Source organism: Acartia tonsa, chromosome 1 (genome assembly GCF_053477335.1).
Source record: "Acartia tonsa isolate MP-2025a chromosome 1, ASM5347733v1, whole genome shotgun sequence".
Classification (NCBI taxonomy): domain Eukaryota; kingdom Metazoa; phylum Arthropoda; class Copepoda; order Calanoida; family Acartiidae; genus Acartia; species Acartia tonsa.
The window spans coordinates 62,082,945-62,107,250 of NC_137260.1; the positions used below are offsets into that span (position 1 = coordinate 62,082,945).

General features: G+C 35.9%; 1 protein-coding gene across 2 annotated transcripts in view; it reads left to right on the plus strand.

Annotated features, from left to right (window-relative positions):
- The first annotated feature begins 137 nt into the window (after nt 1-137).
- The window catches only part of LOC145325902 (uncharacterized), a 57,651-nt gene continuing 33,482 nt past the window's right edge, over nt 138-24,306 (plus strand). The window contains exons 1-12 of one of the 2 annotated variants that reach the window (XM_080168905.1): nt 143-857; nt 3,551-3,656; nt 7,197-7,344; nt 7,915-8,022; nt 8,215-8,302; nt 8,692-8,937; nt 9,391-9,520; nt 16,391-16,482; nt 16,762-16,857; nt 17,229-17,339; nt 17,720-17,869; nt 18,269-18,399. In XM_080168905.1, the coding sequence (XP_080025031.1) occupies nt 597-857; nt 3,551-3,656; nt 7,197-7,344; nt 7,915-8,022; nt 8,215-8,302; nt 8,692-8,937; nt 9,391-9,520; nt 16,391-16,482; nt 16,762-16,857; nt 17,229-17,339; nt 17,720-17,869; nt 18,269-18,399 (1,667 nt within the window). In that variant the 5' untranslated portion in view covers nt 143-596. Of the gene's footprint in view, nt 858-3,550; nt 3,657-7,196; nt 7,345-7,914; nt 8,023-8,214; nt 8,303-8,691; nt 8,938-9,390; nt 9,521-16,390; nt 16,483-16,761; nt 16,858-17,228; nt 17,340-17,719; nt 17,870-18,268; nt 18,400-24,306 lie in introns of both variants that reach the window. The other variant, XM_080168912.1, reaches the window with a different exon arrangement.

The window sequence follows — 24,306 nt, forward strand, 5'->3', positions numbered from 1 at the left end:
CTCTGTTTAAAGATGTTGCTACGTAGCAAACAGAGTTACCAGAATTTTCTAGAAATTTAACTCATAAAAAATATCTATGTTTATATTTTTTAAAACTTTGATATGCTCTGAGACAGAATAAGCCCAAGAGTTAAAAATTTTATTCTATTATTAATGAAATAAAAACTTTACTCTTTGTTGAAAAGTTAATCTGGTAACCCTGTTTCAATCAAAGCCCTGCAAGAGAGACGAATCCATTTTCTACCTGTCAAACTCAAATAGAAAAAAAACAATACGCACTCGCTCTCTTTCATGAGAGTGTCCCAAGCAAGCGAGAGTGTGTGAACGCAGAAAGAGAGTGGATGATAGGAGAGAAAAGGGAACATTTTAGAGAGATTTGCCAGTGAAAGGACGCGTCTCGATTTGCTTGGCTAAGCAGAAGCAAGGCCTTTATTTTAGATATACGCTCTCAATTGCCCCTTTCCCCTCTTTTGATATTTTTACTTCTGGAATAATCGCTCTAGCAGCCCTGCGCCCGCGCTCAGCTGTGCGGGCGTGTGTGTGTGTGCTCTAGCCCTGATTAATCAAGTTTGCTAGCAGCAGCAGTCTGTACAAAGATGTGGTGGTGCAAAGTGATCTGTACATTTGTTGTGATAACATTGGTCAGGGGACAACCGGGATATGACTATCCCACAGTGCAGGGTGGCCCACAAGGATATGATTACCCCTCAGTGCAGGGTGGTCCACAAGGTTATGATTACCCCGTGCAGGGTGGCCCACAGGGTTATGAGTTTTCTGGGCCCGCTGTTGTGAGACAAAATTGCCCCGATAGTTGTGAAAGATATTATGGAGGAGACCAGGATCCTTATTATGAACAGGTTTGTTATAGTTTTTCTCAAATATAGCGGCTGCTTCTATTTTAAGGCTTGTATTTCGTATATGGTTGAGTTAAGTGTCAAAAATAGCTTTAAACCATCCCAATACTTAATTAAATAACAGACCTAATCCGTCTTATTTGACAAACAAACAAATAAACCATATTGAAAGGTTTAGTTTTCATACAAATTGAATAAAATCTTTAGAATAAAAAGCATCATTCCAGAATTAGATGTAGTTTTTTTTACTTTTATATATTTGGATAGTAAAAATTTGTGTTACCAAGGCCAAATCAAAATGCATGGTATATAATTGGACCGTAAGTTAATTAAAACCTGCTTTTTTTGTGGAAGGATTCGTTATTTAAAAAGTAACATAAACTTCCCCTTTCCCTCATTCAACAAAAAGAACCATAGATCTACAGGGATAAGACAATTGCTGATGCAAAATATGTGTACATCCCCAATGATGATACACAAGTTTACCCCTTCTGTAGATTGCAATTAGTGGTTAAAGCGTTTGGACTATGAGATTAATGAACCAAACAATCATAATTCTATAAAAGTCCCCAAAGTTGTTAAAGACAACGAATAAGATTACACTTTGGGGACTAGTGTAATAAACAGATCAATGTCCCCTCCCTCCCTTAATTAAACCTTTGACCACAGAAGGGGGCGGGGCACAAATAAGTAATTAATTCCTGTATATGACCCCCCCCCCCTTCTTAATTTGAGCATGACTTATACGTTTAATAACGACAAAAATAAAGGGGTGGGATGGTATTTCCAAAAATAATAAAGATTTACCCTTTTATCTCTAATTTTGATCTATATTTAGATCTTCTATCAAAGATCACGTATGCATGTTTTCATTTTGAAAAACTTTCTTTTTCATCTCAATTTCATAAACGTTTCAAAAATTATTTGGACACTTTCGTTTTTGTATAATACGGATCTTATGAAAGTAAACATCAAACAATGATTCTTTGAAATTTATATTGTGTTTTATTTGATTTTGAATTTTTATAAGGAGCAAACTTTATACCTAGGTATAAAACAAGAAATGTAAATAGTAATAATAGTAATCGATCTTTGGGACATATTAGTATCCATGGGCTCTTTTTTTTAAGGGGGGTCGGGAGGGGCAGGTAAATTGCCTAAAACCTTCCATTGACCAATGTAACAAGGAGTCCAGATGTTTTGGAGATCTTTGAAGACATAAATTCATAAAGACTGACAGGCAACCTGTTACTTTATGAAACAGCATATTATGTATAATTAAGACAAAGAGGTCATGCTATAAATACACTTGTTTTTTTTGTCGTACATACACTTAGTCTTTTTTATTGTTCAAAGATGTCAATAAGCTTAATTATCTAGTAATTATAATTGCACTAAATTACTTTCTTTGCAATTAAGTTCAACATTTGATCTTATTTTCTCTGTAGTAAATTAGCTACTCGATTATATAGAATTCTACAAGATATTTTTTCAATGCCTAGTTAGTGAAGAATTCGTTTAAATGTTTTTTTTGTTAAGCAAATTTCAATCCATAACTTTTAATCAAGTTAAACAAATGGAATGTAAAAACAGTATTTCTGGTTTGGTTTTGCTTAAAGTAGATATTTAGATTGTTTTAAAAACTACCTATTGCATCTACCTTGGAAATTATTTATTTGCAATAGATTTGTCTCATATAATGATAATATTTTTATCTAAATTACAGAACCTTTTTCTGAGTTTTAATTTGATAGCATTTACCAAATTACCACTACGGCAATTTTTATTAAAATACTTTAAAAATTCTAGCAACTATCGAATATAGCAGCCGTGAAACTCATTTTATCTAACTTTTTCCCCTTCTCCAAATAAGCATCCTATAAGTTCCCCAATAATCTTGTATGAAATATTATCTCAAATTTCCTACCTAACCATTTTAAAAATCCAAATCCCTTTAAAAAAGAAATTACCCCAAACCCCTCTTAAAAACAAATAAGGTCAAAATTTCACAGAGCTCCTCCAATTAATAATTAACAACTTAATCTTTTTTATTGTTGGGTAGACAAAATGAATTGAAATCTATTGCTAAAATCGAAATATATCTTCATGTCTTAAAATAGTGTATTTCTATTAAGAATAAAATGAAAAACTTTAAAATACTACCTAAATTAACAAGGAATTTATATAAGATCAATGATTTCTGGAGTTCGTGTGTGAATGGTTGCAACTATTACTCCGCCCATTTATTTTAGATCAATAATTTCTGGAGTTCCTGTGTGAATGGGTGCAACTATTACTCCGCACATTTATTATATTTATTACTCCGCCCATTTAGGTATTTTAGATCAATAATTTCTGGAGTTCCTGTGTGAATGGTTGCAACTATTACTCCGCCCCTTTTTTTTATTTATTACTCCGCCTATTTATTTTAGATCAATGATTTCTGGAGCTCCTGTGTGAATGGTTGCAACTATTACTCCGCCCATTTATTATATTTATTACTCCGCCCGTTTATTTCAGATCAATGATTTCTGGAGTTCCTGTGTGAATGATTGCAACTATTGCTCCTCCCATTTATTACATTTATTACTCCGCCCATTTATTTCAGATCAATGATTTCTGGAGTTCCTGTGTGAATGGTTGCAACTATTACTCCGCACATTTATTATATTTATTACTCCGCCCATTTATTTTAGATCAATGATTTCTGGAGCTCCTGTGTGAATGGTTGCAACTATTACTCCGCCCACGAGGGAAGAATGGGAAATGACCCCATCAACGTTCTTAACAACTGCAACTACAGTAAGTTTTTTTTTATATTTCAGTAACGGCTGCTAACAGCAAAATGGCGGCCGAGCGAATATATATCATTATAGTCGGCATAAGAAGGCCTACAAATATTCTAAGACTAATATGATCTGTAACCTTAATTTAGATCTTTTTCGCGCATTTATGTACGCCACCAGAAAACTGCATTTTTTATTATTTGTATAATTCAGATTGATATGAAATTAATTTAATAATGTTCTAATTAATTAACATATGGAGAGTCAATTGATATTAGGCTATTAATACTTATAAGTACACCTGTTTATATATTCTAATAGGAAAATTAAGAAAAAGACAACAAGTTTTATTTATATGTTTTAATATATTTCTTCCTATTTGGCACTTTTGATAGATAAAAATAGAGCAATTGTTTGAAAAAAAAACATCAGATGACATAGTTGCAAAAATGTATTGTTATTAAAGTAGGTTCAGGAAGAGAGGGATAATTACATAAAGTTTAAAGTTTAAAGTTTGACACCAATAAAAAAAGTCCCCAAGGTTTTTAAGAAATCAAATGAAACAGCGAATTTAAACGTTTTTAGGACCAGTATTGTTTAAAGTCCAATTTGGTAATTTGTTGCGACTATGTGACTAACGGACATACCCTTGTAATTGAGTAGCTGCACTTAAACCAAATTTTTTAGAACTTGCTTATTTATACCTATCTCCATGAATGTGTTAGATTGTTAGTTTTCAAGGAAGTAAAATGTCATTTTCAACATTTTATTTCATGCACCTTTAATAGCAAGGGCTTCATTGTTATATAGAGTTGCAGTTTAACAAGGATGATTTTATTTCATGCACCTTTAATAGCAAGGGCTTCATTGTTATATACAGTTGCAGTTTAACAAGGATGATTTTATTTCATGCACCTTTAATAGCAAGGGCTTCATTGTTGTATACAGTTGCAGTTTAACAAGGATGATTTTATAATTAAGATTCGCAGCAAGGATAAATACCTAGACGCCATGAAAAGTTTGAAAGAAAGGAATTTCTAGCAGTCGAAAATATTTCTTTTCTTTTAGTTACATATGATTTAATCCCTCAAAAATAGGGTCGAATTTTTTGAACAATAGAAGCTTTATCCTAAGAATATACTTTGCTAAATTATAACATTGATGAAATATAATAAAAATGCCTTTTCTACCAAAATATGTACACTTTCTAACCAATAGTATAGTTGGATTGTTTCTACACTGTGTTATTATTAGTCCAATTATGGGATAATTTACACGTTTAAACCAAATGATGCATCTTAAAAGTTTTCATATTACAAAACCTTTTTCCAAAATTTCTGAAGAATTTAAACAAACCTAGGCTGTAGAGTAGATTCGATACTAAAAATATGTTTTAAAGTATCTTATTTATATGCTATGCAATCGAATGATATTTATGTATTTTCTACACGCATATAACACATATATAAAAAATGATATATCATTAACCTACGTAAAAAATGTCAAGTCGAAAGGAGTTGTAGCCTAAAGTAAAGTGATAAAAACTATACTTTTGTTATAAAATTTACGAATATACACCTCTGAAAATATATAGTGATAAACAAGGATGACAACATCCATTAGAACTTTAGAAGTGAGACAAAATAAATCATAGATTGACAATATAATAAAGTAAGTTATAAACCAGTTCAGTGACCAGTACCACTGACCAAACATAAGAAAAATATTTATTTAACTGCTGTATCATAACTGACGGACATAGAAAGACGGACGTACAATTCAAATTGTAGAGTAGCTTCGCTACTAAATAAAAACTAAACATAAAATGACATGCATGACGCTAATTTTATAGATATTTTGTTGGCAAGGTTAAAATAAACATAAAAATATTATTTTTTACACTTAAATGATATTTTATAAAGCACAAGGGATTAAAAATAATTACAATGTTTGTATTCAAATGATGAGGTAAGTACTTATTTATATGTTTTGCATTAGTGGCTCAAGGAACAGAAAAATAGCATAAAAACCTGCCTATTACGGAAATAAATTTCTTAAAGGACAGACAAAAAACCTTACTACTTTAAAGCATTGCATAGACATGAATTATAATCGATTTCGTGTAATGAAGCTATTTTATTCCATTGCACTACTTTGTATGGCGAAGTTAAAATGTAAATATTTTTTTACATTAACATATTTAAATACTATTATTTTTTAAATAAATGTGCCATTGTTATTAAAAAGTAGTAATTTATGAAACAGTTTAAACTTTTACTTGATTGTTTAAAAATCAATTATATGTTTCAAAAAATGTTACATTTTCCTTAAAAATGACTAAGAAACCATCATTAAAATATCTATTATTTGAACTAAAACTACATATTTTGTAAAGTTGTCACAGTACTTACTGACTAAATTAAACGAAAGGGACTTTTGTATGTTAGATCTGACTTAAAAAACATAGTAACGATTCCAAGTCAAGGAGGGGACATTGTACTGTGAAATACACTGGTACCCAAAGTTTTATTGACTTGTTCATCTTATTCAAACTTTGGGTACTTACAATTTACATAGAATTTTTATTGGCTTGTTCCAAACATCACCACCTATGCCTGTCCTGTCTGGTTTCCTAACACCTCCAAAAACAACATTGACAAACTCCAAGTCCTCCAAAACCAAGCCCTCCGCATCTGTACTGGTTCCACCAAAAAATCCCCCATTAGCCACCTCCACCAAGAAACTAAAATCCTACCAGTACGGAACCACCTCTCCCTTTTATGCTCCCAGTACCTGGCCTCCTCCCTCCGTCCTTCCCACCCATCCTTCCCCAATGTCACAACCCCTCCTGGTCCTAGATCCAAGAAATCCACCCTCCAATCCATGTTCCTCCCGAATCTCCAACCTTTTCTCACCCCTGACAACACTCTCCTCCCTGCAAATTACAAATCCACCATCTCCCGACTCCACACCTCTGCAGTTACCCAAGCCATCAACTCCTACCCCCCTAATCCTGTCCTTAATCATGCCCCTCCCAACATCAACCCCTCTGAGATCCAACTTCCTAGGCACTACAGAACCATCCTCTCCCAATTAAGATCCAATTATTGTCCTAAGCTCCAAAGTTACCTGCATTCCATCAACGCTTCTCTTTCACCCAACTGCCCATCCTGCCCCAACAATCCTACCCCTGAAACAGTCCAACACCTCTTTTCCTGCCCTAATAACCCCACCAACCTAAATCCCATTGACCTCTGGCAAAATCCCACCCTCGTAGCTGCCTTCCTATCATCACACCCCAGTTTCACCAGCCTCCCTCCTCTTCAACGCCCCCCTCCAGAGCCCCCTCCATAAGCCTCCCCTCCCCCACCTACTGATGACAACCTGGACACGAATATGGACTATGAGCAGCCAATACAACAACAAACATCTAGTGTCTAAACTTGTATCTACAGAAGGAGTAATTTTGTTTTACATCATCGGTCATGTACATTAATTTAAAGCCGATTGACTTATCCCCAAAGATCCCTAGATGTGACATGGATATTTTGTAAAGGTTGTGATGAGAGGTATTTCGGAGAGCAGAGCCAGTCCTGCAAGGCCGGATGTTCATTCACCTACAATGCAGCTGTCGAGGCCAACCAGGAGTTCCAGGCACAGCAGCAGCAGTTCCAGAGCCTCCAGGCTGCCCCCAGGTCATCCAGGTAACCACCTGATCTATTAACCATATGATTGCATGGAGTTAGGGGACATTGGATTGTAAATTACACTGGTACCTGAAGTTTTATATTCATGTTATCTTATTGGTTTGTTTTTATTTTGATGGGCTGTTTCTATACTGGTAGTTTTCAAACTTTAAACCATGAGGGAAGGGGTAATTTTGTTTTTCAGTATTAGTTTTGATATTCGGAAATAGTTTACCTAGCGGTAAAACATTTACAAAATATTTCTTAACAGTAAAGTAACACTTTCTATATTGATATTTTATGACAGATATATTACCTAAATAAAATTGATAATAATAAAATCAGAAGGATATTTTGACTATAGCTAAAGATTTTGATACCGATTAAGTTTTCCATTTCAGGGAAGCTTTACATATGTCCAAGGGTGGTTTTTAGCTATTTTATTTTTAATTTTAAGTCTTAGGGGTGTTTTAGGCTATTTTTTTTTGTTCCCTACCCTTTCTAATACAATACAGAGCCACTAGATGCCAGGAGCTCAACCGCTAGCTGTTAATAATGTACCTACCTAACTCTTACATTTCTTATTAGAATGGAAGAGATTGACCTACCCATCGAGACTGAGGCTCCAATGATTATTCAACAACAACAACAACAACCTCAACAACCCCTCCCACCATTTGTCCAACTTCTCAACAGGCAAAGAAAATATAATAAAAAGTTGCCAATAATGTTCTGAAAAAGTATCTCTCGCTTTTTTATGACAATCGTCTATATAACTCACTTTGTCCGTTTGTATATATATGTTGTCTTCTTTCTTTTACATAAATGGATCTTGTCATCCTTGTTTTTACTTATAAGCAACATGTTATATTTTCTTTAACTGTACAGAATTATGCCCAGAATTAACACAATTATGCAGCAGACCTTTGCCAGACAGCTCCAGGAGGAAAATACTGCTCCTGAACACATCATTCAGGTAAAAATAATGCTGGGGATGGGGTATGTTAATAGAAGTGTTAGTGGTTAGGTTATTATTCAAAATACCTACCTAGGATTTATGATTCTATCAAAAACATTATTAAGACACATTTTTTTATTTCTACATTTTACATTAGGCTACATGATTTTTAGCTAACTATATAAAGTACCTATAAAACCTGTCATACTATTTGAATAATAGTCATAAATACCTAAGCTTTAGTTAAAATTATTTTAAAAGATTAACACATAAAACCAGCTATCTTCAATCTTTGATAATTCCCGGTTAGCGAGATCTTTCACTACACACACGTCACACATATATATTACTTTTATATAAAGATAGGCAGCTAATTTATATCGTAGCCTGTACTATTTATTTTATAGGAGGAGGAGGAGTACAGACCCATTGTCAGATCCTTTGTCATTCCCATCGAGCGTCGTCCCGACAACATCAACCCCATGGACAGCTTCTTTGGGCACAAGCAGTCCGAGGACCCCGCCCCCGTGTTCAGCCAGCTGTTCGAGACAGCAAACAAGATGATGCAGCGCATGCCAGAGATTCCCCGCATTTCCTCCGTCATGAACATGAACATGGATATGAATCCCTTCTCAAAGTTCATGAACTTGAAGGTAAATGCTTGTTTGTTATGTAGAGATCCTTTTACGGACAGACGGACTATCTACAATACACCCGGGATGTTAAGGGATAAGACAATGGACTATTAATAGATATACAAACCCAGACCCAATGATGATGCACAAAATACTCCTCAAGATTCAAAACTTTTGACACTTTAATTTGGAACAAAACCAAACTCAATATAAGTTCCCAAAGCTTTTGAACCAACAAATAAGGAAACCTGGTTTTTAAACGCGCGTTGTTAACCAGTATAAATTATATTTGAATGTCCGCTCTTTCCCTGTTATTATGAAAGTTGCGCTATCATTCAATTTTATTTAATTATATTTAATATTTAATTTATATTATTTATTTTTTTCACTATTTAAGGCATTAATTGCTATCATCCATCTTGGGAAAGGGAGAAAAAATAGCCTAAAACTATTCTATTTATTCTATCCTAGGATGGTGAGTCAACTGGCGAGATCATCATCAGTCGCAGCGGGCCCGGGTACTCCGAGACCAAGCACTACAACCTCAACAACGGAGAGCTTATTGAGATTGATGAGGAGGCCACCATGGGCAATGATGCATGTAAGTACCTATTGTTTTATTTTTTACTAGCTTCGCCCCTAGAGGCCTCTAGAATGGGGGTTAGACGACCTTCCTCACTTTCAATGGTTTTACTTTTGGCGAAGTAATTTTCTTCTAGGGGCGGTTTCTTTTGTGGGGATGGTAATAGGCTCACCTTCAAACTTAAACCCCTCATTTTATTTACCCCCCCCCCCTCCCTCAATAAAACTTTGGCGTCCTCGAAGTGCGGCATATACCCGAAAAATAAATGTTTTGAATTTTGATGCCTATTTCGATAGAACTACTAAAAACCTGTTCAAAAGAATCTAACATAAGATTTTTTGGCTGTCAACGATGTTCTATAATATGTACAAAACACAATTTTACGGGATATCTTAATAGTGCCCCTTCCCTTTTATTTAAACATTAACGTTTATGTGTATGATCTTAACACCTTCAAATAAACAAAAAACTTAGTCATGGTCAAAAGTCATAAAACACACATGATTGCTTAATATCACACGTACCTACACAACTACTTCACCTTTTTTCAATTCATAACTACATCATGCAACTTTGAAACAACCAAGCAGTTTTTTTTATTATTATTATAGTGTTCATATAGTGAAGCAAAATTATGTTTTAGCACTAATTTTAGTTTTTATAATGGTACCTAGACGAATATTCGCCTACGGCATCCCCAAATTCATTTGAGGGTAATCATCCATTATCATCATTTACCCCCCCCCCACAGTGGGATTTTTGGTCATTTTTTAAATTTCCTTAATTTTGAGTTAAATGTCCCAGGGGCTAGTATTACCATTCAAAAGTTGCCATGCAACAGATTTTTTTATATACTACAAAATTAGGCAAAATACAGCCGTTTTGCTGAACGTGGTCAAAGAAATATTTTTTAAAAGTTAATTTTTTCATTAAAATCATCATACATTGCTTTTCCTACTTTTTCCTAGAATAACTTGGTGTAAAAATCTGATTAAATGATATGTAACAATATTTCATTGATATATACAGATGTTTCTACTTTAAAATGGAAAGAAAAATAAGAAAAGTTGTCATAAATCTGTAATTTAAAATCCAAGAACACCTAATATTGCATCTTAAAATAACATGTATTTTTTACGTTTAAAGGTTTTTCTCACTTGGGGCTACGAGGTGCCAAAAGTTATTTAGGCCCTGATTAAATTCAAGTATTCATAATTCAAGATTAGTTCATAACTCTTGGCACCTCGTAGCCCCAAATGAGAAATCCAGCTTAGAAAATAGATACTGTGAAGTTGTATTAATATAAATTAAATACCATTATGAAGTCAAACTACTAAAAATTGATATAATGTAATAAGACACATATTTAATCTTTAAAGGTTACCTTTTCGTTTTTAATAGCAAAGCTATTCTGTAAATGATACGTCCGTCTGTTGGTACATCTGTCCGTTAGAAACATTATTAGGGAAAACGTGAATTTCTCGGCTGCTATTTAAAAGACTTTATTACCATACTAAGAAGCATCCAGATTATAATTTACTAATTCCTTAGTCTATCGGTAATGGTCTGACAACCAGTTGATTTATATTTGAACAAGGATGACAAAATTCATAAAAGCAAAGCTCTGAAACGGGGTGACAGACAAACAGCGTGAATATGTAAAGTATATATAAATAAGTCTTGTCAAAATTTTGCCTAAATTTGTTGCAAAAGTTCTTAAATATAAAATACTGTTTAAGGGTAAACGGACATTGTTAGGAATTGATTATAGAGATGCTTCGCTTATAATATTGTACTTATAATATAAGTTGAAAATCAACATAAACGTATTGACATTCTGGTAATGATTATAGGGTTGATACGCTTTCCAAATCGTACAGAACTAATACAGGAATCAATAGAACAATTCTAACATGCCTAAGTTAACGAAAAAGCTAACGTTACGGACGCACGGACGCAGGGACGTACGGACTGACCCTAATTATAGAAATCCTAGACAGCTTTTTTTTGGGTGGGGGGGGGGGGAAAGATTTACCTCATTGATGGTAATGCGCCCCTAGCATCTAGGGTATTCGAAGGGATATAGAAGGGCAGAAAAATAGCTTAAAACAATACCCAGGCTTATTTATAAAAATGAAATAGCCTAAAACCATCCTATAAGAAGCTTCCCTCTAAAGAACCATATCGGTTCAGTGGTGAGTGAGATTCTTCGCTACACACAAAAAAGCTTAGTACTTTATATTATGGGATATACTGAAAACATATATACAATGATTATTATGAAATAGTTTTAGTAACAATGCTGCTCAATTTTTATAAATGTGCGTATGTCTTCCTTTCTGTATTTCTGAAACATTTAAATTAAATTTGATTTCTAAGCCACTATTTTTTCTGTCTGTCCTTTAACTTTGTTTGAAATACTTAATTTATATTGTTCTTTCCTTTCAATGGCCTTGGTTTCTAAATTTATAGTAGTCCCTAAATCCACTTTCATTTACTGTATTACTAAAATATTCCATCCAACTATTAAAATTTGAAAACAATAAGGATGACAACATCCATTAAAGCGAAGCTCTGAGACGGTGGGAAAAACGAACATTACCACTTATAGATTGTCATAAATAATCAGAGCATAAATGTATAAAAGTTGAACAGAAATGTAAGTAAATTTGTTGAAAAACTTAATAATTACAGGATAAATTGCCATGTTAAAAGTGGACATTCTGGCTATGATTATAGAGTTGCTACACATTCTAAATCGTACGTAACTACTACAGTAATCACCATGCAAAGTATGATAAGTAAAGTTTGATAAGACAATTCTAACATGCCTATATTAACGAAAAAAAGTTATCCGTTCCAAACAGATTGACAGACGTACGGACGGACACTAATTATAGAAAAGCTTCACTTTTAAAAAAGATTTTACAATATAATAAGGATGACAACATCCATAAGTAATAAAGCACCAAAAAACTTGACATAAACAAAAAAGGCAAATTGAGTTATAGAGCAGTTGTTTAACATAAAAAGAGAGAGATAATAAGCAAAAACTCTTTTGAAGCATGACAGATAAACGGACAAGATAATGTATAGATTAGATGCACATATATTTTAGCTGTGAAAATTACATTTCCCCCATAGCGTTACGGACTGATATCATATGTTATATTTTTTTAATGTTTAAAAAGTCATATTTGATAAGTAATAGCAGATAGTTAAAAGAAAACGATCAACAAGGAAGTTAAAAAAAAATTTTGTATAAGCAATACCACGATACATTAAAAAAAACTCTTAGATATCCTATAATATAAAGTAGTAGGATTTTTTTTGTCCAAAGATTAAGATCTCAGTGAATACTGAACCGATTGGTTTCTCTAAATTAACCCTGTGTTGGTTTTATGCTAATTTATTCTCAAATTTAAGACTTGGGATGGGTTTAGGCTATTTTTCTAGCGCTTCGCTGTCCCTTTAAATAAAAAGCCCCTGGAACCCAGAAGAATAGAAGAATATTTTTACTTAAAATCAGTATCGAATTGAGAATGCATATAAAATCTTGAAGAACATCACATTTTTATCCTATTTTGTATGGTGTATGTTTGCAGGGCTCGGCAGCCTGTATACCTTAGGAAAACCATTTACAATTTTAAATATCAACTGAAAGTTTGAACCTGACCCAAGTATAACAATCCCTCTTATCAAAAATCTTTTAAAGCATCAAAATGGGTTTAAATTTACGGCTTAGTCACAGCTGATGCGCAGCTGCCGAGCCCTGTATACTATTTATTGATAACTTAGAATAATATATTATGTATATTAATCATATACACCTTAAAAACTCTCCAAAAGTTTTAATTGAGGTCTCAGTCGATGTTAAAATAATTTTTTTTTAATATGAATAATATCAGAAATTTCGAACTTTTAACCATATGAGTAGAGTAGTTCTAGGGACATTTTTCTTATATAAAATCACAATAATATGTATATAATATGTTATATTACATAAGCTATAACCTGTATATGAAAGAATTTAACTTTATTTTTAGATAAAATAAGCTTTTGTTGGTATTTGTGACTCATAAAGTTAAAAAATCCCCAAAACAGCCAAAAAACCCACTGTGCCCCCCTCCTTTAGACCTTCCTGAAAAGTTTCTTGACTTTTAGTGGATTTGTTTGAACACTTTTGCATTTGAATGTGTAGTGCATGGAAGATTAATTCTGTTTCTTCTCATAATAATTCTTCAAACCTTTGGCTTGTTCTTAAACAAGGTTTGCTTACTTAAAGGTTGGAAACTAAGAGTTTAGGAGCAGATACAAAATGGAATCTTATTTTACCACATTTTGCTTAATAAAGTTCATAAACAAATGATATGACCAACTCTTCAATTGTGCTACCCTTATCTGGAAGTCCTTAGTCAATAGTAGTTTTTAAGTCAAGAAATTCTAAAAAAAAACTTTAAATATCAACGTCGAGTGGGCATAGCATAGAAGCAATAGGAATAATTTAAAATCTCTAGTTATCAAGCAGTTTAGGTTGATATATTTTACCAACTTGAAGTTAATAATCTTCGGTCTTGAATAAGACTCTTTTTATTTAAATCTAGCTTTAACTTTTAAAGTGGTATATATTATAGCTTTATATATACTTTAAAATCATAGGAAAAAGCTTTAAGACTTGAGTTATTTTTTTCTCCGAGTAGCCAATATTACACCAATGAAATATATTAGTTACTTTATTGGCATAAATATGGTTAGAATAAATATCATTTATTTCCTCATAAATTCAAGGTTGCTTAAAACTCGCAAAGTTTTGGTGTTTAAAATTAACAAGTAATTGGCAAATCAAATTTATTGAGGAAGCTTGATAACGTTAGATAATAAATGGTGTTTTAAAAAAAGAACGAAATACATTTTTACATTTGATTGTAAATTTTATAACAAAAACATTAAGAATATGTTAAACCTATGGTCACCACAACTTAAGTCCTTGCCCCATTGGAAAATTAAATACTTTTCCGGCCAGGGTGTCGGAGCCGTATAAGTTTGATGCGGCTCCGGCTCCGGCTCCTCGGAGCTGTATTTGGAAATACGGCTCCGGCTCCTACCTTAATATTAATATATCATTTTTTTTTCATTATTGAATTTGATAAAATAAAATAAATAATATAAAATATTTTGCTTTTATTTGATTAAAGCTATATAAAAGTAGAAGGATGTGTGTCTATTTGTTAAGTACCAATAGTTTTTCAGTTTATTATATGAAAATAGACCGTTGCCAAATTACAATATTACTTTTAAAAATCATTTTTAGCTAATCCGGAGCCTTTTTTAACGAAAAATACGGCTCCGGCTCCACCAAAAATATTGCTGCTCCCGGCTCCCGGCTCCGGCTCCGACACCCTGCTTTTCCCATTACATAAGTATGAACTGTATTACCTTGAATAATGTTTGCATAAAAAATTTAGGTTTAATTTTAGTTAGTGAGATCGATTTTGTTAGACACCCTTTAATTTTATGATTAAAACTTTTATTACCTAATAGTTCTCATAGGCTAATTAATGCATATTCATGTGAAAACAACTGTTTCAGATTTTTTAATTTTTTCATAGTAAGATTTGAAGAAATATCATTTTATTCCCACATGTGTAAACTAAGTTTTTAAAAAGAAAAAAATTGTTAAATGTTTTCAAAAAGGACGTTCCATGTATAGGGTTATAATAGTTGACTAAGTGGTAACTATTAAATTGCCTAGGTATCTATTAAATTTTAATATATATGTTTTTTTGGTAATAGTTTGAAAACTAGCGGTTAGGGACCAGTGATTGGATATTTATTTAATATTTTATGAAAATTGCATTTTTAAAATGTTGATTTTAACAACCTACCTAGGTATTAAAAAAATAGTAAAATCATTGCTTTTTAACTGCTCTTTGAAATAATGAGCAATGTAAAATTGTATTTTTTGTGTCCAATGACAAAATGCGCAAAAAAAACTTGTTGCATTAAAATGTCAACTGAAAAGGGTGATTTTGAGAAAAATAAAATATCATCCCCAACAAGAATCAAAATCATCAACTATAATCACGATAAACTCATAGCTGGGGAAACTGTCCCAATCTTCTAAAGTGAACAAGAAGAATAAACTGTAATTCAGTAAAAATGAAGAAATCATTTCAGCAATTTGTTGCTTAAATTCAAATAGAATTAAGTAGAGATTGTATATCTAACTATCTTTAGGAATTGTCTAATGTGATACTCTAGTTATAATAAAACATATGCAGGCTTCTCTGATCGATCATCTCAGTTGTATTATTAGCTCTCTTTATTTTGGATCTTTACCTAAAATATGCGTATCAATATCTTTGAAATAGTTAAAATATAAAGCAATCCTTTTAGTGAAGACATAGTAGGTAATTGATTTTATGTATTATTTTAACTACTTTAACGATTGGGGCAATTTCATCTTATTTTTGTGATGGCTTTGCAGTGAGAATAATCTCACGACTTATCACAAACAAGATGCAATTCAAACTCATTCACTTAAACGCCAGGGATTCATTGATAGGACAATGGAGTTAAAATTAATTTACATTCCTTCCCTTGTATAAGAATTCATCTTCTCTTGCCTGCAACAATTTCCTATAAATCCTCATGTTTAAAGTGTCAAGATTTTTTGTCTGTAGCTTAAGATTTCGATAACCGAAGAACCGATTGAGTTCTCCATTAAAGGGAAGCTTTACATATTTAGTTTTTTATATTGAAGACATAAGATGGCTTTAGGCTGTTTATATGCACTGTATGCTTTAGGGCACAACTGCTAGTAATGGAATATTGTATTTGTTTTTCTTAATCTTTAATTAGCATAATCTGATTGTTATATAATTTCAGTGTCTCACGTGAACCCCATGGACATGGACTTTAACGAATCTGATGTCGAGCTTATTGATCCCTTCGTCCAGCATGTAGGAGATCATCAGCAGGTCAGTTTATTTTTTTGGCGGTTTCCTTTGCCCCCCTGGAAATAAATAGAAAATGAGGGGGGGGGGTAGGGGTAGATTTTCGTTTGGTTGTCTTATTACTTTAGGTCTGGTAAGGTCAGGTTAAACTGGGTACTGTTAAGCCCGGTAGGGTTAAGACACCCCCCCCCCCCCCTCCACCAACTCAATATTTCCCATTATAAGCTGCAATTATCCTTTTTTTCACTCAGAAGAGAAAAATCTAGTAAATAATAAAAGTTATAAGGATGACAATATCTGTAGGTTGTACCTGCCCTCGAAGCAGAGGAACATCTAGCTAGTGAACAACCCAGCTTTATTATCGACCCTTACTCCATCCCCTCCGAGCAATACGTCCAGGTTCGTCTGTTTAGTTAAATAACAGGAAAGGATATAATAGAATAAGCTGAAGTTTAGTTCAGGGAGGGAAAGACATTGGTCTATAAATTATTCTGGTCCCAAAGTTTTATTAAAATGTTGTCACATTCGTTTCATTTAAAGCTTTGGGTACTTAATTGGTAATAATCATGATTGCTTGTTTTCACAGTGTTTTCACATCAATTTATGGGATATTGTCTTATACCTCAAAATCTATGGAGTTAAAAATCTATGTGCTCTATAGATATTGGATTCTTTAAAAGTCAAATGTTTTTTTATTTATCTTAAATGTTGCTCAATTGATTCTCTCTTGCGATTATCTGTGTACAATGTACATAATTGTTCCCATTTAGGACCCCTACATGTCCATGGAGTTTGGAGGTATGAGACCCAACTTCTTGGAGCAGGAGAACTCCAACTTGATCCAGGAAGAATCACCTGAATTCAGACAAGAGCCAGTCAAGGTAAAGAATTGGTTTTAGATTATTTAAAGGGAGGACAAGCCTAAATTATGAACTTAAATGCATATTAATTTGTCGTCCATTGTCTTATCCCTTTAGATCTCTGCCCTTCTTACCAAAATATGTACTATTTCTAACCCATAATATGGTCGGATTGTTCCTATAATATGTTTCTTTTGGTTCAATGGGATTTGACTTAAAAACTTTTGGGACTTTTATTTAACATCGATTTGTTAAACTGTGTCTTAAACTTTTTAACCAACACTTTCAATTTCCATAAGAAGTTTTTATATTTTTTTTGTATTTGGTAATGTAATTTAATTTAATGTTCATTGTCTTATCCCTTGAGATCCCTGCATTAATAAAAATATTTTCTTATTAAGGCTGAGGAAGCTGTAACTGAGAACAAGGTTGAGAGTGGCCTGGTAGAGATGGACAAGACTAGCCCCACCACCCAGGAGGAGGGAGAGGTCAACAGCGCAGAGAAGGCCGAGGTTGAGGCCATGCCAGTACACAGAGAGTTCGTCTTTGAGGTAGGATTATGATTTTGTTGCAGGGAGGGAGCGGACATTGGATTGTAAATTACACTGGTACCCAAAGTTTAATGATTAGAAGGCCAAGGTTGAGGCTATGTCAGTACACAGAGAGTTCGTCTTTGAGGTAGGATTATGATAATGAGCGTATCCAAAGTTTTATAACAAAAAATATAGAATACAAGAGAGATTCTCACATAACCTAATAAATTGTTAACCTAGCTGGCCAATTTCTTCTCTTTCCTTAAAGACAAAAGTTTCCCTATATCCTTTTTGTTTCAAAGTAATCTAATTAGTTGTCTTAAAAACTTTGTGTAGATACCTTTATTCTAATTTAATTTGTTGGTTTTAAAGTGTCTAATCGTTTCAACCAATAATTTTCATACTTTATTGTTGCAGATTGACAACAGCGACATCCGCAGCTTGAGAGAGAGACTGTTGAACTACCTGAGATGGAACAGAGAACACGAGCAGCCCTTCCTGTCAGCCAGAGCTGAATATGCTGATGTCAGCTGCAACAGCGAGAGTCTGTAAGTACATTTTAAGCTTTTTTTTAGCAGAGGCGTAACATCTTAATAATATAATATTAAAGGTAGGAGGAAGGGGAAATTGAAATGGTATCCAAAGATTTATAAATGTTAAAACTTTATTGGTGGTTACTAACTAGCAGTGTCAAAACATTTCCACCATTAATTCTAACCTACAGAAGAGGTATTTTTAATCATAATTGTACATAGTCCATTGTCTTATCCCTCAAATCTGTGAAAGTTTTATAAAATACCTACCTATAGTGTACTCTGAAGTTAAGATTAACTAGATTTTGCAAACAACAAGCTGATAAGAATTGATAAATAAAAGAGAGAAAAAAAAACAGTGGGAGGTTGAGAAACAAATGTAGAGTCATTTGATACCATTATAACGCGAAGCAATAGAAAAAAAAGGTTGAAAGATACTTTTAAAAGACACATTTATATACTGTAGAATGAAAAGAATTATGCCTTTTTACAAAAGAAGATATCCTCATTTTACAGAAATCCTAATATAAAAGTAACATGATGTCTAAATGTCTGTACCGCTAGAATTATATTGTACAAAGCTTCTCATATGTCCTGGGAAGATATATAAGTATTTTGGGGGAGGGTACCTCTACCTTCCCCAGAAAAATCGCCTCAAGAAACCCTCCCCCCCATCAAAAAAAAATAAGGTCCTTATTGAAGGTGTGGGGACTCGGGAGGCCTCTAGGGGCGTAACCGCTAGTAATTTTAATAAAAATAATTCGGCTTACTAATATCATGATACATTTCTTTATTTTGATATTTTATCCTAATTATAAATCAAATCTTATTACCTATTGTTAGTAACAAAAGGATAAAAAATAGTTTATCAAATGAAAAGGATATTCTTGATTTATGGCCCCTGAATCCTTTTTAAAGCTTTTAACGTTCAAGAACATAAATAAAAATCCTCTGAAAATAGATAATAAAACTTACTCAGAAACTGATGATCTTTTTTGGGGGATCTTGGGGCAAACAAACGTGGATAAATTGATGTACTCCCCCAAAATAACTTATTTCGTCAAGAAAACAGATTAGTGGTGGAAAAATTTGGACACTGCTAGCTTGTACCAACCAATCTAGATGTAATATTAGTCCCCAAAGTTATTAAGCTAAAGATTGTGATAACGTGTAACATCATAATTTACAGCATAATGTCCCCTCCATCCTATTTTATGGTTCTCATACCCATGCCTTATTATTCCTCAGTTTTTAATATTAATTTGGAATTTTGTCTCTTTCCATGCAAATGAATTGCATTAATGAAGTCATAATAAATATAAAATCTTGGGATTAAGATGCTAAGTACCAGGGAGGGAGGGAACATTGGACTGTAAATTACACTGGTACCCAACGTTTTAAATCCCGTCAGTTGTAGGATAAAAACTTTGGGTACTTTTATTTCTAAATTGTTTACTTCAATAAGTTGAGAATGTTAAAACTTTTTAACCAGTAATTTTGATCTACAGAAGGGGCCGGGTAATTTTGTTTAGCATTGTTTGGAGGTATTATCAATTTATCGTCCATTGTCTCACCCTTAATATCTTGCTAACAACAATGTTTCTTTGTCCTTGTACAGTATTGTGACTTAATTTAGATTTTAATTACAAGAATGTTTTATAACACAGCTTTTCTATAATTAGTAAATGTTTTTACTTTGGCGGTCTGTTTTTTGTAACTCCTATCATATCTTTATGTTTTGAAATAACAGTCACAAAAATGATCCCCATATCTATAATACAAAGTAGAACGATGTCTGTTTGAGCGCCACCCAGGTTTGACTTACCAGCCGTGTTGCAGCTCACCACAGACTTCAGCAGCCGCGCCATCTCTGCCATACTCAGCCAATGCCAGGACGGCAAGGAGAGGCTCATTGCCGCCGTGGGGCGCAAGACAACCGACCCCGAAACTCGCTACCCATCCTGGAAGGGAGAGATGGCCGCCATCATGTATGGAATTCGGAAATTTCACGGCATCTTGTCCTACCGTAGTTTCCAGATCAACACTGATTCCTCAGCCTTGCTACAGATGAAGTCGCTGAACACATCCACAGGGATGGTGGCCCGCTGGCAGGAGGAGCTAGCGGCCCTAGATTTCACTGTCTGCCATCGTCCTGGCACCCAGAATACCAATGCTGACGCCCTCAGCCGCCGGGAGGACGATAATATGCCGACAGCCACCGCCGAAGAATTAGCAGAGCAGGCTGAGTACCTTCACACCCTTTGCCAGCTAGGGGAGCCGAGCCCGCAGCTGGCAGACCCTCCGCAGCACGGCTGGACCCGGCCAGAGTCCTAGAGGCACAGACACAGGATCCCCTCCTGCTCCGTGTCCGCCAGTGGGTGGCCGACGGAAAGGCCCCAACCAAGGCTGAGCTGCGAGGCAAGGACCGGGACGAGCAGCAGTATGCCAGCCGCTTCGCAGCCCTGGGACTCGACGAGCATGGCTGCCTCACCACCACCGACCAGACCCTGACAGGGGAGAGGACAAGATACCTGCTGCCTTCGGCCCTCCAGCAGGACGCGTTTTTCCTGGCCCATGGGACCCCCATGGCCGGGCACTTTGGGATGGACGCCACTATTGCCCGCGTCGCCATGCATTTCTGGTGGCCCAACCTGTCCCGTGATGTCCGCCTGATGGTTCAGACTTGCCCTGAGTGTGTACAGAAGGTCACCAAGGAGAGGCTGAAGTTAGGAATACACGTGCCCTCCCGCCAGGGGTATCCACAGCAAGTCCTGTTTATTGACCTGGTGGGGCCCCTGCCAGAGACACCAGCCGGGAACCGCTACATCCTCACCTGTCAGGATGGGTTCAGCCGGTTTGTCAGCCTCTACGCCATCCCCAACAAGCGCACTCTCACGGTGGCTGAAACCCTACTGCACCGCCACCTGGCCACATTCGGATGTCCCCTGAAGATCCACTCCGACAATGGGATGGAGTTCACTGGCCAGGTATTCAAGGAACTGGCCTCCAAGCTCGAGATTGGCCTGACACATCCACCGCCCTACAACCTGCAGTCCAACCGGGTGGAGAGGTTCCATCGGACGCTCAACACAGGCATGCGGCTGTTCCTGGACAGAGACGACAACAACTGGGAGCCATACTTGCCTGCCATTGCCTTCGCCTACAACACCAAAGCCTGCAGATCCACGGGCGTGACCCCTTTCCTGGCCTACTTTGGGAGAGAGGCCAAGCTTCCGGTGGACATGGTACTCCGGCTGCCAGACACGGAATATGCCTCAGTCCCAGCCAACGTCCAAGCTCTCCTGCAACGATACCATGCCGTGTACGACGCAATCCAGCAGGGAGAGGAGGGAACCATCCGAAGAAGCGCGGCCGCCTACGAAGGCACGGCCAAGTACGAAGTTGGAGACCTGGTCTGGTATCTGGCCCCCCGCCTGGTGCCAGGGAAGTCAGCCAAGATTACCAAGAGATGGACTGGCCCTTGGAAGATAGTGAGACAAGCCACAGACGTCCATTATGTCATCAAACCTGCCTCTCCAACAGCCAAGATCTCGGAAATCACCGCGCATGTAGGCCGACTGCGCAAATACACCGGAGATGTAACTGCCCAGCAGATTCCAACAGACATCCAAGGCAACCTGGACGGCGACGAGGACGCCACGGAGCTGCCAGCCGGAGCTGCGGCGCTGCCAGCTAGTGGCCCAGGACAGTTTCCAGTGTACCAGCCGGCAGCCACCGCCCCACAGCCTAGCGGCCAGGATCGTGACCCTGTAGAAGAGAACTTGCAGCACCATCCCAACGAACCACCGCTGCCGCCGCCAGCCCCAGAACCGCCTAGGGATGCAATCTGGAACCCTGATGCTGACATGGAGCCCCTGCCGGCCAGCAGCGAGCCTACAGGAGGAGAAGCGGCCACTGAGATGGAAGTGGCGGCCCCAGAGGGTGAAGCTGAAGCGATGTGTCCCCTACTGATGACAGCTGTCCCCATCCGAGTGGGAGCTAAGAGGCCGAGCAACCTGGACCAGGCAGGCGCCCCCATGGAATTCTACGCGCCTTCCTCCATCGTTGTTCCCCCCTTGGGAGCCTCTAGAGTGAGCCTAGGCCTCCGTGTTCAGTTACCAGCCGAGACAGAACTAGTCCTGCAAACAAGGCCAAACTTCCAACGACGGGGCCTGGCTGTCGCCAACCCGCGGCTGGAAGCCAACCGGGAGTTGACAATGCTGATATCCAACCACAGCCAGACCGAGCAGCGAGTGTCCCGCGGAGCCTGTATAGCCAGAGCTGTCCTGCACCGAGCTGTGCCCCAGGAAGATGTTGTCGTTCGCAGACAGAGGCTGCCGTATCCCCAGGTTCAAGGCCTGGTGGCTCGGGAGCCCCGCAGCCCTTGAAGGGGAGGTTGTGGTAATACGGCAACAGACGGACGGGTAGTTTACAGAGTTGCTATGCAGTGGCTTATCATGTCAAGCCTTCTGCACTAATCCTATTATATCACCATTCACCTCATGACCGCAGATGACCCCGTTGCGCAGCGGTCAAACTGGACTGGCTAAATAGGGGAGGGGCACGGACACGCAGCAATCACGCGCCCCTCATGCAACTATACAACCGGGAGATGGTGCCTCCCCTTTTACCACAGCTACCCCCACAGACTGTCTACCGCCGCGGGCTACGCCCTTGTCTCCCACACCCCCTTCAAACCTAACCTATTGTTATAATCTATTTGTATATATATAGTAACCATCCATTGTAAATGTATTCAGTTAAATATATAATTTCTGTATGACTAAATCCTGCTAGTTTGTTTTGGTAGAATACTTCAAGGCTAGGGCTCGTTGGATTCGAACTCGCAACCGGTGAGCTGAAACGCTTCGGCTTACCACAATAGAACACCTATAATTTTGAATACCAGAATTTAAATAAATAAAACTTTTGTCTTTACATTATGTGTATTTACAATAAATTAATCCAATAACAAACTTTTAACAACAATAAAATAGGTAGGTTTGATGAAAATCTTCCAACTGCAGTAGTTCTAACCATTGTTGAACTATAACAAATAATATGTTAAACAATTTAAAATGATATTTCCATAACCTTTTTGACTAATATTTTGACTAAAACCCTACAATTTCCTAATAAATATAGCAAACGGAGCAGTTCGCCAATATTATGAAGAAATCACAAAATAATAACAAAATACATGTGTGTTTAAAAGTTAACACAATTTTACTTAAAATAATAGCTAATTCTTTAGATTTCAGGCTCAATAAATTGTTTTAAAACAATGACTTAAGCTAAAAATATGCTTTAAATAGTTAAATATCTACTTATTGTTCAATGTTCACAGAAGAAAAAATACTCTAATTGTTAAATGTTAAAATTCTACTTACCAATTAGCTGCAGGCATGGGGCTTTCTGTAGAGGATTGGTTATTAGTTACACTTTTATCCACTAGGTTCACTCAATACAGTTTACTCCTAAATTCTTAATTCTTAATAGGACCTTTACAAATATGAGTCATTAATACAATTAAATTGCCTTATAATACAACTGAATTAAACTAAAATACTCAGACTTTAAACTAAACTTAGATATAATTTGAGCTAACTAACACAAATAAATCTCTGATGTGTACTTAGTTTCTAAAAGACAATTACTGTTTACTACTATTTAAAAGACAATTAAAATACTACTACTTTAAAGACAAATAATGAGATACTACTACTACTACTACTTAAAAAACAATGTGCTACTACTAAAGATTCTGTTGTACTCTTACTTTTTATACCTTTGTTTGTTTACTTAGAAAACCGGTTTTTAAGAATGTACTTTTGTGAAAAATTCATTGAAAATTCGATTTTTCTACTTTCTTAGAAACGACCATTTTCTTTACATTTTAAGCTAAAAATGAATTTTTAAATA